The sequence below is a fragment of the Dermacentor silvarum genome, chromosome 6 (genome assembly GCF_013339745.2).
Source record: "Dermacentor silvarum isolate Dsil-2018 chromosome 6, BIME_Dsil_1.4, whole genome shotgun sequence".
Classification (NCBI taxonomy): Eukaryota; Metazoa; Arthropoda; class Arachnida; order Ixodida; family Ixodidae; genus Dermacentor; species Dermacentor silvarum.
In genome coordinates, this window is record NC_051159.1 from 165,290,432 (window position 1) to 165,300,738 (window position 10,307).

The window sequence follows — 10,307 nt, forward strand, 5'->3', positions numbered from 1 at the left end:
GTTCTACAGCAATGACCACAAAGAGATGCTTCGAGGCTTATGAGTACACCTTTCATTTCGGGAAGCGAACACGTTGATGTAATAATGTTCGCACACGCGCCAATCCACGATTTTCTTTTGCGCTAATTCCTAGCCGTGTCTTCCGCTGGGGTCAAATGGAAGCAAATACGTATTTGAACTCTCATTCGCTTGGCAAGCACAGCTATTTTCCTGATATGTCGTGCCATCTAAAATATGGGTAGAGTAATATTTCCGCGCAAAGCAGGAATCATTCTGTTCTTTTTCCAGCTACGGAAAGCGTTAGAGGCCGCGGGAAATTCTCTTTTATTGAACAAGCGCCTAACAATACCGAGAAACTAGCACCGCCTCATACATCTATAAAGTAATACACTGTGTTTCAGTAACTGACGTTCTTACGTGTCTGTCGGGACCTGAATTTTTCGCAGTGTTAATTTCCCGCCCCCGTATACTTGTTTAAAACAGTAGACTGTGGTTCGCTTATTTACACTTTTATCGTCTGTCAGGATCTGATTTTTTTTTCTGCGGTAAACTTGATTTTCTGCGTTCTTATATAAATCACTCTGCAGGCACGCTTTCAAGATATTAAGCAAAGTCTTGTTTTGGAAGAAATGTTCAAATTCACGGCCCGTAATGAACGCGGCCATGACACTACTGGTTCTCCAAAAGGTATAATATGTTTCGCACCCTCGAGTTCACGTTATGTGCTTCAATTCATAAAGCAGCGTTTTGTTAAGAAACTAACTGGAACGCCAATGCATTTCTCCGCAGAGTTCAGGAATTAATATCTCGAAACTGCTGTCATCTAGAGAATTTGTTCCAAGTGGATCCGCCTTGCGAACTCCAAGGCTACAATCAGTAAATTGCAATATGGGCCATCAGGTAATTAGGTAAAAACTTAATTGGTGAATTCTTGCTAATTATTTGATTATGCATTTCAATTTCTTGTGCAAGCAATGTCCGCCTCTTCGAGTAGACCAGCTCATAAACTAGAATTGTGCTATCTGCCACAGGCAACCTTTAAAATTTTTGAAAGTGTTCGCTGAAACACCCTGTATATATATATATATATATATATATATATATATATATATATATATATTGGGGCCATATCCGGCAAATGAACTGCACAAGCGTACGGCTAGTGCCTCAAGATTGTTTTGGAAGCGTCAAGAATTCAGGATTATTACAAGAGTGATGTAATGTGTTGTGTATCAATTATGTTTGCAGATATATTCCTGTGCTGCCGTTTAAGGTTTCTGCGAAATATCCCTTCAGCTTAATCTAGTTGCAACCTGAGTGTAACCTCGTATATATTGCATCGTCGAGTAGACTGTGCTTCCTTGAACTACAAGGGAACTGCACATGGCCTGCTCTACGATCCTAATTGACATCACTTGCTGTGTATGTTCTGTGTGTTATGACCTGCTATATGCGAATTATAACTTCATGTTAACTACGCATTAGCCTGTTCCGACTTTAGACGCATGTTACTTTAATATTCTTTCTCGTTTGTTTCTTGTTTATTTATTTGTTTAAATCAGCCTATCCTTGCTATGTACCGATTATGTCTTGTTTGCACAAATAATGTCAGCCGCCTTCTTTTCTTCCTGTAACCTTTGGCAGCTCAGAAGGGGCCTTTCCGTGAGTGTGCTGCAACATTTATCATATAATAGCAAAAGCTACGTCTATAAACAAATCAGAAGCATTGTAAGCTTTCAATGTGTAATCTTTCTGCAGCATCGATCATCATGAAACTATCACTTGTCGATGAGGAAGCACTCGCGCTGAAAATAAAGTGCAGGTGAAAGCTTGAGTTTATGAAAACAAGTGCCCAACTTCAAAAGCATTGCGAAGGTGCGAAGGCTACTGCGGGTATAAGTTCTGTCGGCCTCATACCGTCTGCTTTCCAACAACGTGCTGGCGCATATTAAGCCTTTATTGGTCTCACGAATGGTCGAATAACTTTCTCACACAGAGTCACACTGCAAAGCCAAGTGTTTAACGTCAGCAAATAGAAAGAAATAGAGACTCTGGACCGGCGGAATAGAAAGGGCAGATATACGATGTGTTTACACCTAGCGAAGTGAACTGTTTGGAATTTGCGCACAAGAGAAATGGAGCTCTACGCGTGTGCACGAATTATGTCTCGTACGTGTTATCTTCTAAAATGGAAAGCTGTATTTAAGCTCCCAGGCTGCCCTATGCGGACATCAGTGGACGTGCAGCCGTTGAAGGAAGTTAGCCATGAAGATCACGGTAACCTGCACTTTTTTCTATCGTTTTGTGTGTTTGTCGGCTTCCTGAGTTTAGGGAACTTTAGCGGATATGTATCGGTGAATTTACCCTGCAATAACTAAGCAGAGTTCCGCATAAAGAACTAAAAAGTGGCAGTTTCGCCCGAAGGGTAAAGCACTGATAGCGATATCTAAGTTTAGCGTTGCGCAGAGACTCTTTCCTTTGGGGCCCATACTCTGGGATTCAGCCACAGGGTTCTTTGCTCCGCAGACCGGGAATTTCTTACGGAGTTCAACTGCATGCGCTGTTTAAAAATTCTACCTTTTGTATTTTTTGTGTGCGTGCTTTTCCAATTAATGATTATAGATTTTTCCTACTACTGCTACTTTCATTGTAACACGTAATTTCACCTTTCATCAGTACTTACTCTATTGCAATCATCAATGTTTATTTGGGGTTATAACTTCACTTAATCCACCAATTTCTTGACTAGTCGCACATGGTGTGTATGTGGCACAGGTTGGTTGGGTAACAGCAACAACAACGACTTCTCGAACGGCGTTCAAATTATACGCGGGTGCGATCTATTGACGCGACGGAGCACGCAAGACAACTCCTGCAGGGTAGAAGAAACATCACCATGGCAGATTGGAAACGGTTTTTACACAGGGGTAATTGTTGCGGGCGTTCTTCTTCTTTCGTCTTTCTGGGGTTTTACGTGCCAAAACCAGTTATGATTATGAGGCATGCCGTGGTGGAGGGCTCCGGATTAATTTTGACCACCTGGGGTTCTTTAACGTGCACTACAAAACAAGCACACGGGCGTTTTTCCATTTCTCCTCCATCGAAATGCGGCCGCCGTGGCCGCAGATTTGGAAAACGAGAGAAATTTTTGCATAAAAGAAAGAAAGGTAGTAAAGCCATTTCTTGTAAGCCAGGGTGGGGATTGTAGTATGCTCTACCTGATTTTGTCTTCTCTTCTGTCAGTATTATGAAAAATTTATTTTTGCCTAAATGACTGCCTAGTTCTTGATGTGGAAAGTAAAATAGGCGCAGACTTCATTAGAGACCATTTGTGCAAGTGTGATTAAAAACGACTCTTTTCTGCCTACAGATCGCCCTGTTCGTCTTCGCCTTGGCGATTGGTGTTGCCTTGTCTGGCGGCCAATACGGTGGTTACGCTGGCGGTCACAAAGTACACGGCGGTAGCCGCAAAGGTTACGGTGGAGGATACCGCATGAGCCATGGTGGGTACCATGGAAAATCTCACGGTGGACATCATCGTGGCTACGGACACGGACACTCCGGTTACAGAGTCGGGAAGCAGCACGGAGGATTGGGATACGGGGCCAAGCACCACGGATGAGACGGCTACGACAAATACCCTTAAATCCGGCAGCTTTCTATGTGAATTGGCTGCTACGTGCCTGAATAAAGCGATTGTGTGACGGCACATCTGTCCACACTCTATAGTGATTGCGTATTGACCACCGGGGGGAAAACTAATCTACTGATTTCACAGAGTTTGTTATAGGACCAGCGCGACTAAACCAGTGGCAAAAGAAGAAGCATAGGACGAACACTGCACGAATAATACTTTTTCATGTCTTTCCTGCCTATTCGATTGTTTCTTTGTCCTACACCCAAGGCCCATGGTAGATTCACATAGGATCTAATCTTAACGATTGATCTTTTTTGTTTTGTTACGGGAATATAAACATTTCATTGATTCAAAGGAACATTACATTCCCCTATATACCATATAGTACTTCAGAAATTTCTGAACTGGTTGAAATATGGCTGGACCAATTTAACGGATATATTTTTATTTTCTGAAACAAGCTTCAATATGTCTCATGGGCTATGGTGTCTCTCGTTAACAATACAGTTTACCTGGTGTGAAACCTTTGGAGCACCAATGACAAGAGATTGCAAGTATGGGGAAAATATTGTAGCAGCCGACTCAAAGGAATGCCGCGAATATGACGACAAACAGCTAAAGCAGATCGTATGTTTCTTCTTATCTTTAGTTGAGGCTCCCTGTACATCGCGAGTACATCGCCAGAGGCCTTTGCATCGTCGGCCTCTAATTTTGTTGTACGCTTAGGGTAGCAGCGCAGACGACCATAGAGTGGATAACACTATTGCTCTGATTTTTTCAGCATATTTTCTTCTTTCTGAGGTTTTACGTGCCAAAAGCCATTCTGATTATGAAGCACGCTATAGTAGAGGGCTCCGGATTAATTTTGACCACCTGCGGTTACTCAACGTGCACTACAATGCAAGCACACGGGCGTTTTTGCATTTCGCCTCCATTAGAATGCGGCCGCCGCGGCCGGGATTCGATCCCGCAACCTCGTGCTCAGCAGCGCAACGCCTTAGCTAACTGAGCCACCGTGGCGGGGTCAGCACATATTAAAGCGTAAACTGCAACGGGCTCATTCTAATAGCCCTTTCGGTCGGCGATGGTGTCCGCCACCACTCCATTTCAACGGGGATCCCTATAAACAGCGACAACAACAACCACAACAACAACAACAGGAGCAGCAATAATAATAATAATAATAATAATAATAATAATAATAATAATAATAATAATAATAATAATAATAATAATAATAATAATAATAATAATAATAATAATAATAATAATAATAATTTATTGATACACATCCAATAGCAATACAAAGAAACGGGCCTGTCTAAGTCCATGAGGACTTGTGTGACTAGGCCCGGCAGAGTCGGTACAGCGATGTGGTTACATATTTACATTATAACTCATTTTTAACATCTTTCAGACATATAGTTGGTACTAATTACATATTAACAGACAATGACATTGCAAAGAAAGATACAAAAGCATAAATAATTGCAATAACGAATGGGAACAATAATTCAACATTTCGACAATAATTTCTTCAACTGTTTTTTTGAAGTTGCAGAAAAGAATTCATCAGACAAATCATTAAATATTTTGGGATGTATACTATTCTTCTAGATTCTCCATACTTAGTAGCAGAATAGGGTATTCTAAAAGTTTTTTTTCTCTCAACAATCGAGGAGCAATGTATGCCTCTTTAAATTCATCACTCCAATTATGGCGAATAATAACCGTCCTGATAAACAAATCCTCGAATGTGCAAAATCCCAATTCATGAAATATATTATTGGAGTTTAGTGCAGTACCATATGCCACATTTTTTAATATATTTTTTAGTAATGTATCAATCCGATTTTTCCAGCTCTCTGAACAAAAGGCGAAAATTGTTATGCCATACCTCAACACACTGTAAGCTAGTGCGCGAACTATCAATTTCTTGATTGGTACAGGTACTAAGCCCTTTATGTTAAAGAGTAGATATGCCACACTCCTTAGTTTACCACATAAAAATGCCATATGATAGTGCCATGACATGCCGCTGTGGAACGTTATACCCAGGTATTTGAATGTGTCTACATATTCTATAGCAGTACATGTACATGAATTGCATTGTTCATCATGTAAAAATATTGGTAAGTTTATGTTTTGAGTTTTTAATGGACTTCGAAAACACATGAGTTTGCTTTTCTTAGCATTTATAAATACACAATTTTCTTCAAACCATTGCACGGCCTTATGAACTGCACTCTGTAGAGTGTTCATAGCTTCCTCATAACGTATGTGGCGTGTGAGTAGGACCGTATCATCTGCATATTGATACACCGTCGCTTTTCTGATTATCGAGGGAAAGTCGTTCATAAATAAATTGAATAACAGCGGTGACAACACCGATCCTTGGGTAACACCACCTGTAATATATCTCCTATTGCTAACAATTTCTTTGCTACCCATGACCACCTGGGACCTGTCATGCAGATAATTATAGAGAAGATCAAAAAAGGGTCCCCTGAAACCCAAACGAAACAACTTTTCCAATAAAATGTAATGGTTAACAGTTTCAAACGCTTTTGCCAAATCCAAAAACAAAGCACAACTATACAGGTTGTTATCTAGAGCAGAACATATATCATCGGTAAACTCTTCTAACAGTGTTATAGTACTTCGCTCAGCAATAAATACGAACTGTCTTGGTGTTAGTACAGAAAATTTCTTTAAGAAGGAAGTCATACAATCAAACTGAAACTTTTCTAGTATTTGGGAGAGTATAGGCAAAATGGAGATAGGCCTATAATTTTCCACATCATCTTTTTTCCCAGTTTTATACAGCGGCTTAACAATTGCGGTTTTTAATGTTTCTGGAATTGATGCGGTGTTTATAAAACCATTAATCATAAAAAGTAGTATGTCTGCTAATGTGTCAAAATTTCTTCTTAGTGTGGCAACAGCCACCCCATCTATACCTGGTTGTTTACTAGTTCGAAAACTGAAAATTATTCTCCTCAAGTCTTCTTTCGTCAACGTAGGCAAAAAAGCAGATGCTTCGACAGTTTGTTTGAGTGAGCAAGTGTGTCTCTGCGACTGCGCAGTATTAGAAGAACGTGTGAAAAATTGATGGAACTTATCTACCACTATATCTGGCCTATCTGAAAAAGATTCCAGGAACTTCGTAGGCGCGACACTGTTGCCTCGGAGATTATTTATTAAAGCCCATGTTTTTGCTGAATTTTTGTATGCTTGATTGAATCTACCTAAAAAATACCGCCGTTTTGCTGATCTCAAGAGAGCAACGACCCTATTTCTCGCAATCTTATATTCCGTTTTCAATTCTTTGTTTTTCGGCGCACGCTTGCTCCTTTTCCACAACCAATCTCTGTAGGAAATAGCTCTCATTATGTCAGCCGTAAACCAGGCGTAATCTTTTCTTTGTTTTTTAGTTATTGTATGCATACTAGAAAGCTCAAACTTCTTTAGCTGCTCACAAAATTTTTCATACACTCCAGTATAGTTCGAATCCCCAGTCATTTGCTCCCAGTCAAACTGTGCAATCAAATGATCAAATGTTTTCCTATTAAAAATCTGCACTTCCATTTGTTTGCTATTATCTTTTTCTTCTGACTTGTCCTTTCCGGGAAGGGGCAGATTTGCACTAATGCGACATGCCTCAAAATAGTGGTCCGCTATCTTTTGACTAATGACACAAGCCGCTAATGAATAATTTGGTGCTCTTATTGCTTATATAATAATAATAATAATAATAATAATAATAATAATAATAATAATAATAATAATAATAATAATAATAATAATAATAATAATAATAATAATAATAATAATAATAATAATAATAATAATAATTAATAATAAGAATCATTAGCATTGTACCGTGCCATTTGACACGCAATGTGAGATGCGCGCCGTGTAGTGTCCATACGTGAAAACCTTGCATTGCCGTTGCGTTGTATTCCACCAGGTGTCCCGACATGTAGCGGTTGCATGTAGAAGTTTCATGTCGCATGTAGCTGGCCCTGGTTAACTCATGCGGGCTAGGTGAGTATTTGTCACCGCCCCGTATCAAAGGCGATTCCATTAAATCATCAATAAATCATCATCATCATCAACAGCATCATCTCGTGCCACGGGTCAAGGAATGTGACATGTGCGCCACGTAGTCTCGATACCTGTGTTTACGCTTCGGTATACACTTTATGGCGCCTCCTCGCAAGGTACGAACCGCTGTTGAAGAATTAAGCGAATCGTAGAGCTACTCGGCGGCTACAACCAGGCAAAGTCGAGCTCAGCAGACCGCTGTGCAGAAAGCAGCACAAGTCGTAGCTTGCCGTCGACGCTGGGCCGACAGCTCAGATCGGTCTCGGAGACAACACAAAGAGACTTCGCCGCGAAGACCCTCTAGTGCGTGCTGCCGAATATGGATCTTCTATGCAGCCGCTTCTCCAGCTTATGCTATGAATGTGCTTGATGTGCCGCGCAGGCTTGTGACATTTTTTTGTGTTAAATTTTAAAGGGGTCACCGTTGTGCCAATGGGCGCGTTTAAATAGGGAGATCCACGATTCTCAGAAAGCAACGCGAATCCAAATAAATATCAACGAAACCGGTGTGACGATGGGACGAGCAGTGTTTACTTGGCAGTTGCTTTGGGCATCCTGCGATTTTTATTGCGATAGCAATTATATGGACACTTCAACCGGATTTTTGCCGTCGGCGTCACCGTCGCCGTGAGGTTCCGTATAGATAAAATCTTCGCCGCGCGCCGTATGCCCGAGCGGAAGCGTGCGGGGACGCACGCTATCGCTATCACGGAGAGCGAACGCACTCAATCTCCCACGCGCAAGCAAGGAAGCGGGAAGCGAGCGCCGGAGGGAGCGGGGGGCGGGGGGGGGGGGGGGCGCACTTCTACTCTGCCAACAACCGCGCTCGTCGCTCGCCCGCACCGTCTCTTATCTCCACACGGCTCTGACCTTTGTATGCGCTGTGCATTCGCCGCTCAGTTTCCGTTGAAGCGATAGACCGCACGTACTTTCGCCCGCTGCGGTCTATGCGCTTGCTGCCAGCGTTTTGACAGTCGTTGTCTGCAGTCATTCAGTGTGATCTATTGATGTTTGTTTTTGCGCGCTCACACCACGCTTGTTCATTCAGTTATTAATAGTCAGGCGACATTTTCCAACGCACGCTACACATGCAATGCTGCCCGGATCGGCAGTGCAGCACTACAGGTGTGTCCCTTCGCACGCGCTGCCCACGGGAAGCGCTTCTCATCAACACCACCGTTTCACACGCGCCTTCTCGTGGTCATCGAGTGTCTCCATGTCGGTCTACTTACGCCGCAGCACACCTGCTTACTTAATCAGCTCATGTTTACTACAATTCATATTGCTACCAAAGCCACTCACCTTACTTCGTATGACATTGCTGTGTTGCTATCGCATTCATTGCTTCGCCCTTAGGGCGAAACTGTGACATTTTTTTCATTGTCATTGCTTGGGAAATTAGTCAAAATCAATTGCCTAAATTGTTATTTACTTCCACAATCGTATAATCTCGAATGTCAAATTGCGGATCGCATTAATAATCACAAAATTCAAAATAGCTACCAGTAGGCTACATTCTCCCCAGTTATTCATTCTGTTTTTCAAAGTGGCGAAAAACGTGAAAAATAATGGGAAGTGAAGGCCGGCTCGTGCGATAGCAGCGCTTTCACAAAGGGTTTCAATGAATCAACATTCTATGGATGACTTGGTGAACGCGAAAAAAGGGACAAGGCTACCGCGTAGCTACGAGCGATCAGTCGAGTCGCCGCGTCACGCTGTATGTTAGAGCATTGCGGTGCGCATGCACTGGCGCACCGCACCGACAGTGGGGTTGGAGGGGGGGGGGGTTCCGGGGGTTGTAACCCCCGCCCCTGAGGCCGAGTTAACCCCCCGACCCCTTTTGTTCAACCCTTTGTCTTTCCATGCGCCTTTGAGTACTGTAACTAAGATACAAGACGGGCAATCGTCTGCACACTCGCAAACTTGCGCAAGAAGCGCATTTTTTTGACAAAATCCCGTGAAGAACATGAAATTACAGCTGTTTAGATGGTATTCGCAAACTAAGGCAAACTGTCAACCCCTCCCCCTGGCAGAGATCCTGGGTGTGCTACTGGCGGTGCGGGTTAGGGCAGTGATAAAAATTACGAATGAAGCGAATCAAAAAAGAAAGGAAGAAAAGAAGTCACAGGCCTGCGCGGCACACGCAGCACAGCCGGCGGCGGCATCATCGCGACCCGAAACGGCTATTGGAATGAGCCCATAACAGCTTACGCTGTAAAAAAAAAAAAAAAAAAAAAAAAAAAAAAAAAAAAAAAAAAAAAAGGGCAAGCCGCGTTTGCTTGCTAGTAGTAGCGACCAACAGCTGCACCATCGTCATGCTAATTTTCGCGGTCACCAAGTCTGCCATTCGTCGATTACTTGAAACCCCTTTTGGGGGATAGTGCTGCTGTCACATGGTCGCAATGCATGGACTCGCCTTCACTTCGCATTCTTTCTCGCGCTTTGCGCCCCAAGTTTGAAACGCGAAAAGAATAACTGTGAAAAATGTAGCGAGCTGAGAACTGCTGAATTTGATCTTTTCGAATTCGATGGACAATGTGGCATTTCAGCTTATATAATTACG

At 42.5% G+C, this 10,307-nt stretch overlaps 1 protein-coding gene across 1 annotated transcript; it reads left to right on the forward strand.

Moving 5' to 3' along the window:
- The first annotated feature begins 2,225 nt into the window (after window positions 1-2,225).
- On the forward strand, window positions 2,226-3,687 carry LOC125946444 (shematrin-like protein 2). Its single transcript, XM_049669764.1, has 2 exons — window positions 2,226-2,277; window positions 3,371-3,687. The coding sequence occupies exons 1-2, from the start codon at window positions 2,266-2,268 to the stop codon at window positions 3,620-3,622; spliced, it is 264 nt and encodes an 87-aa protein (XP_049525721.1). The 5' UTR covers window positions 2,226-2,265; the 3' UTR covers window positions 3,623-3,687.
- Window positions 3,688-10,307: the final 6,620 nt, after the last annotated feature.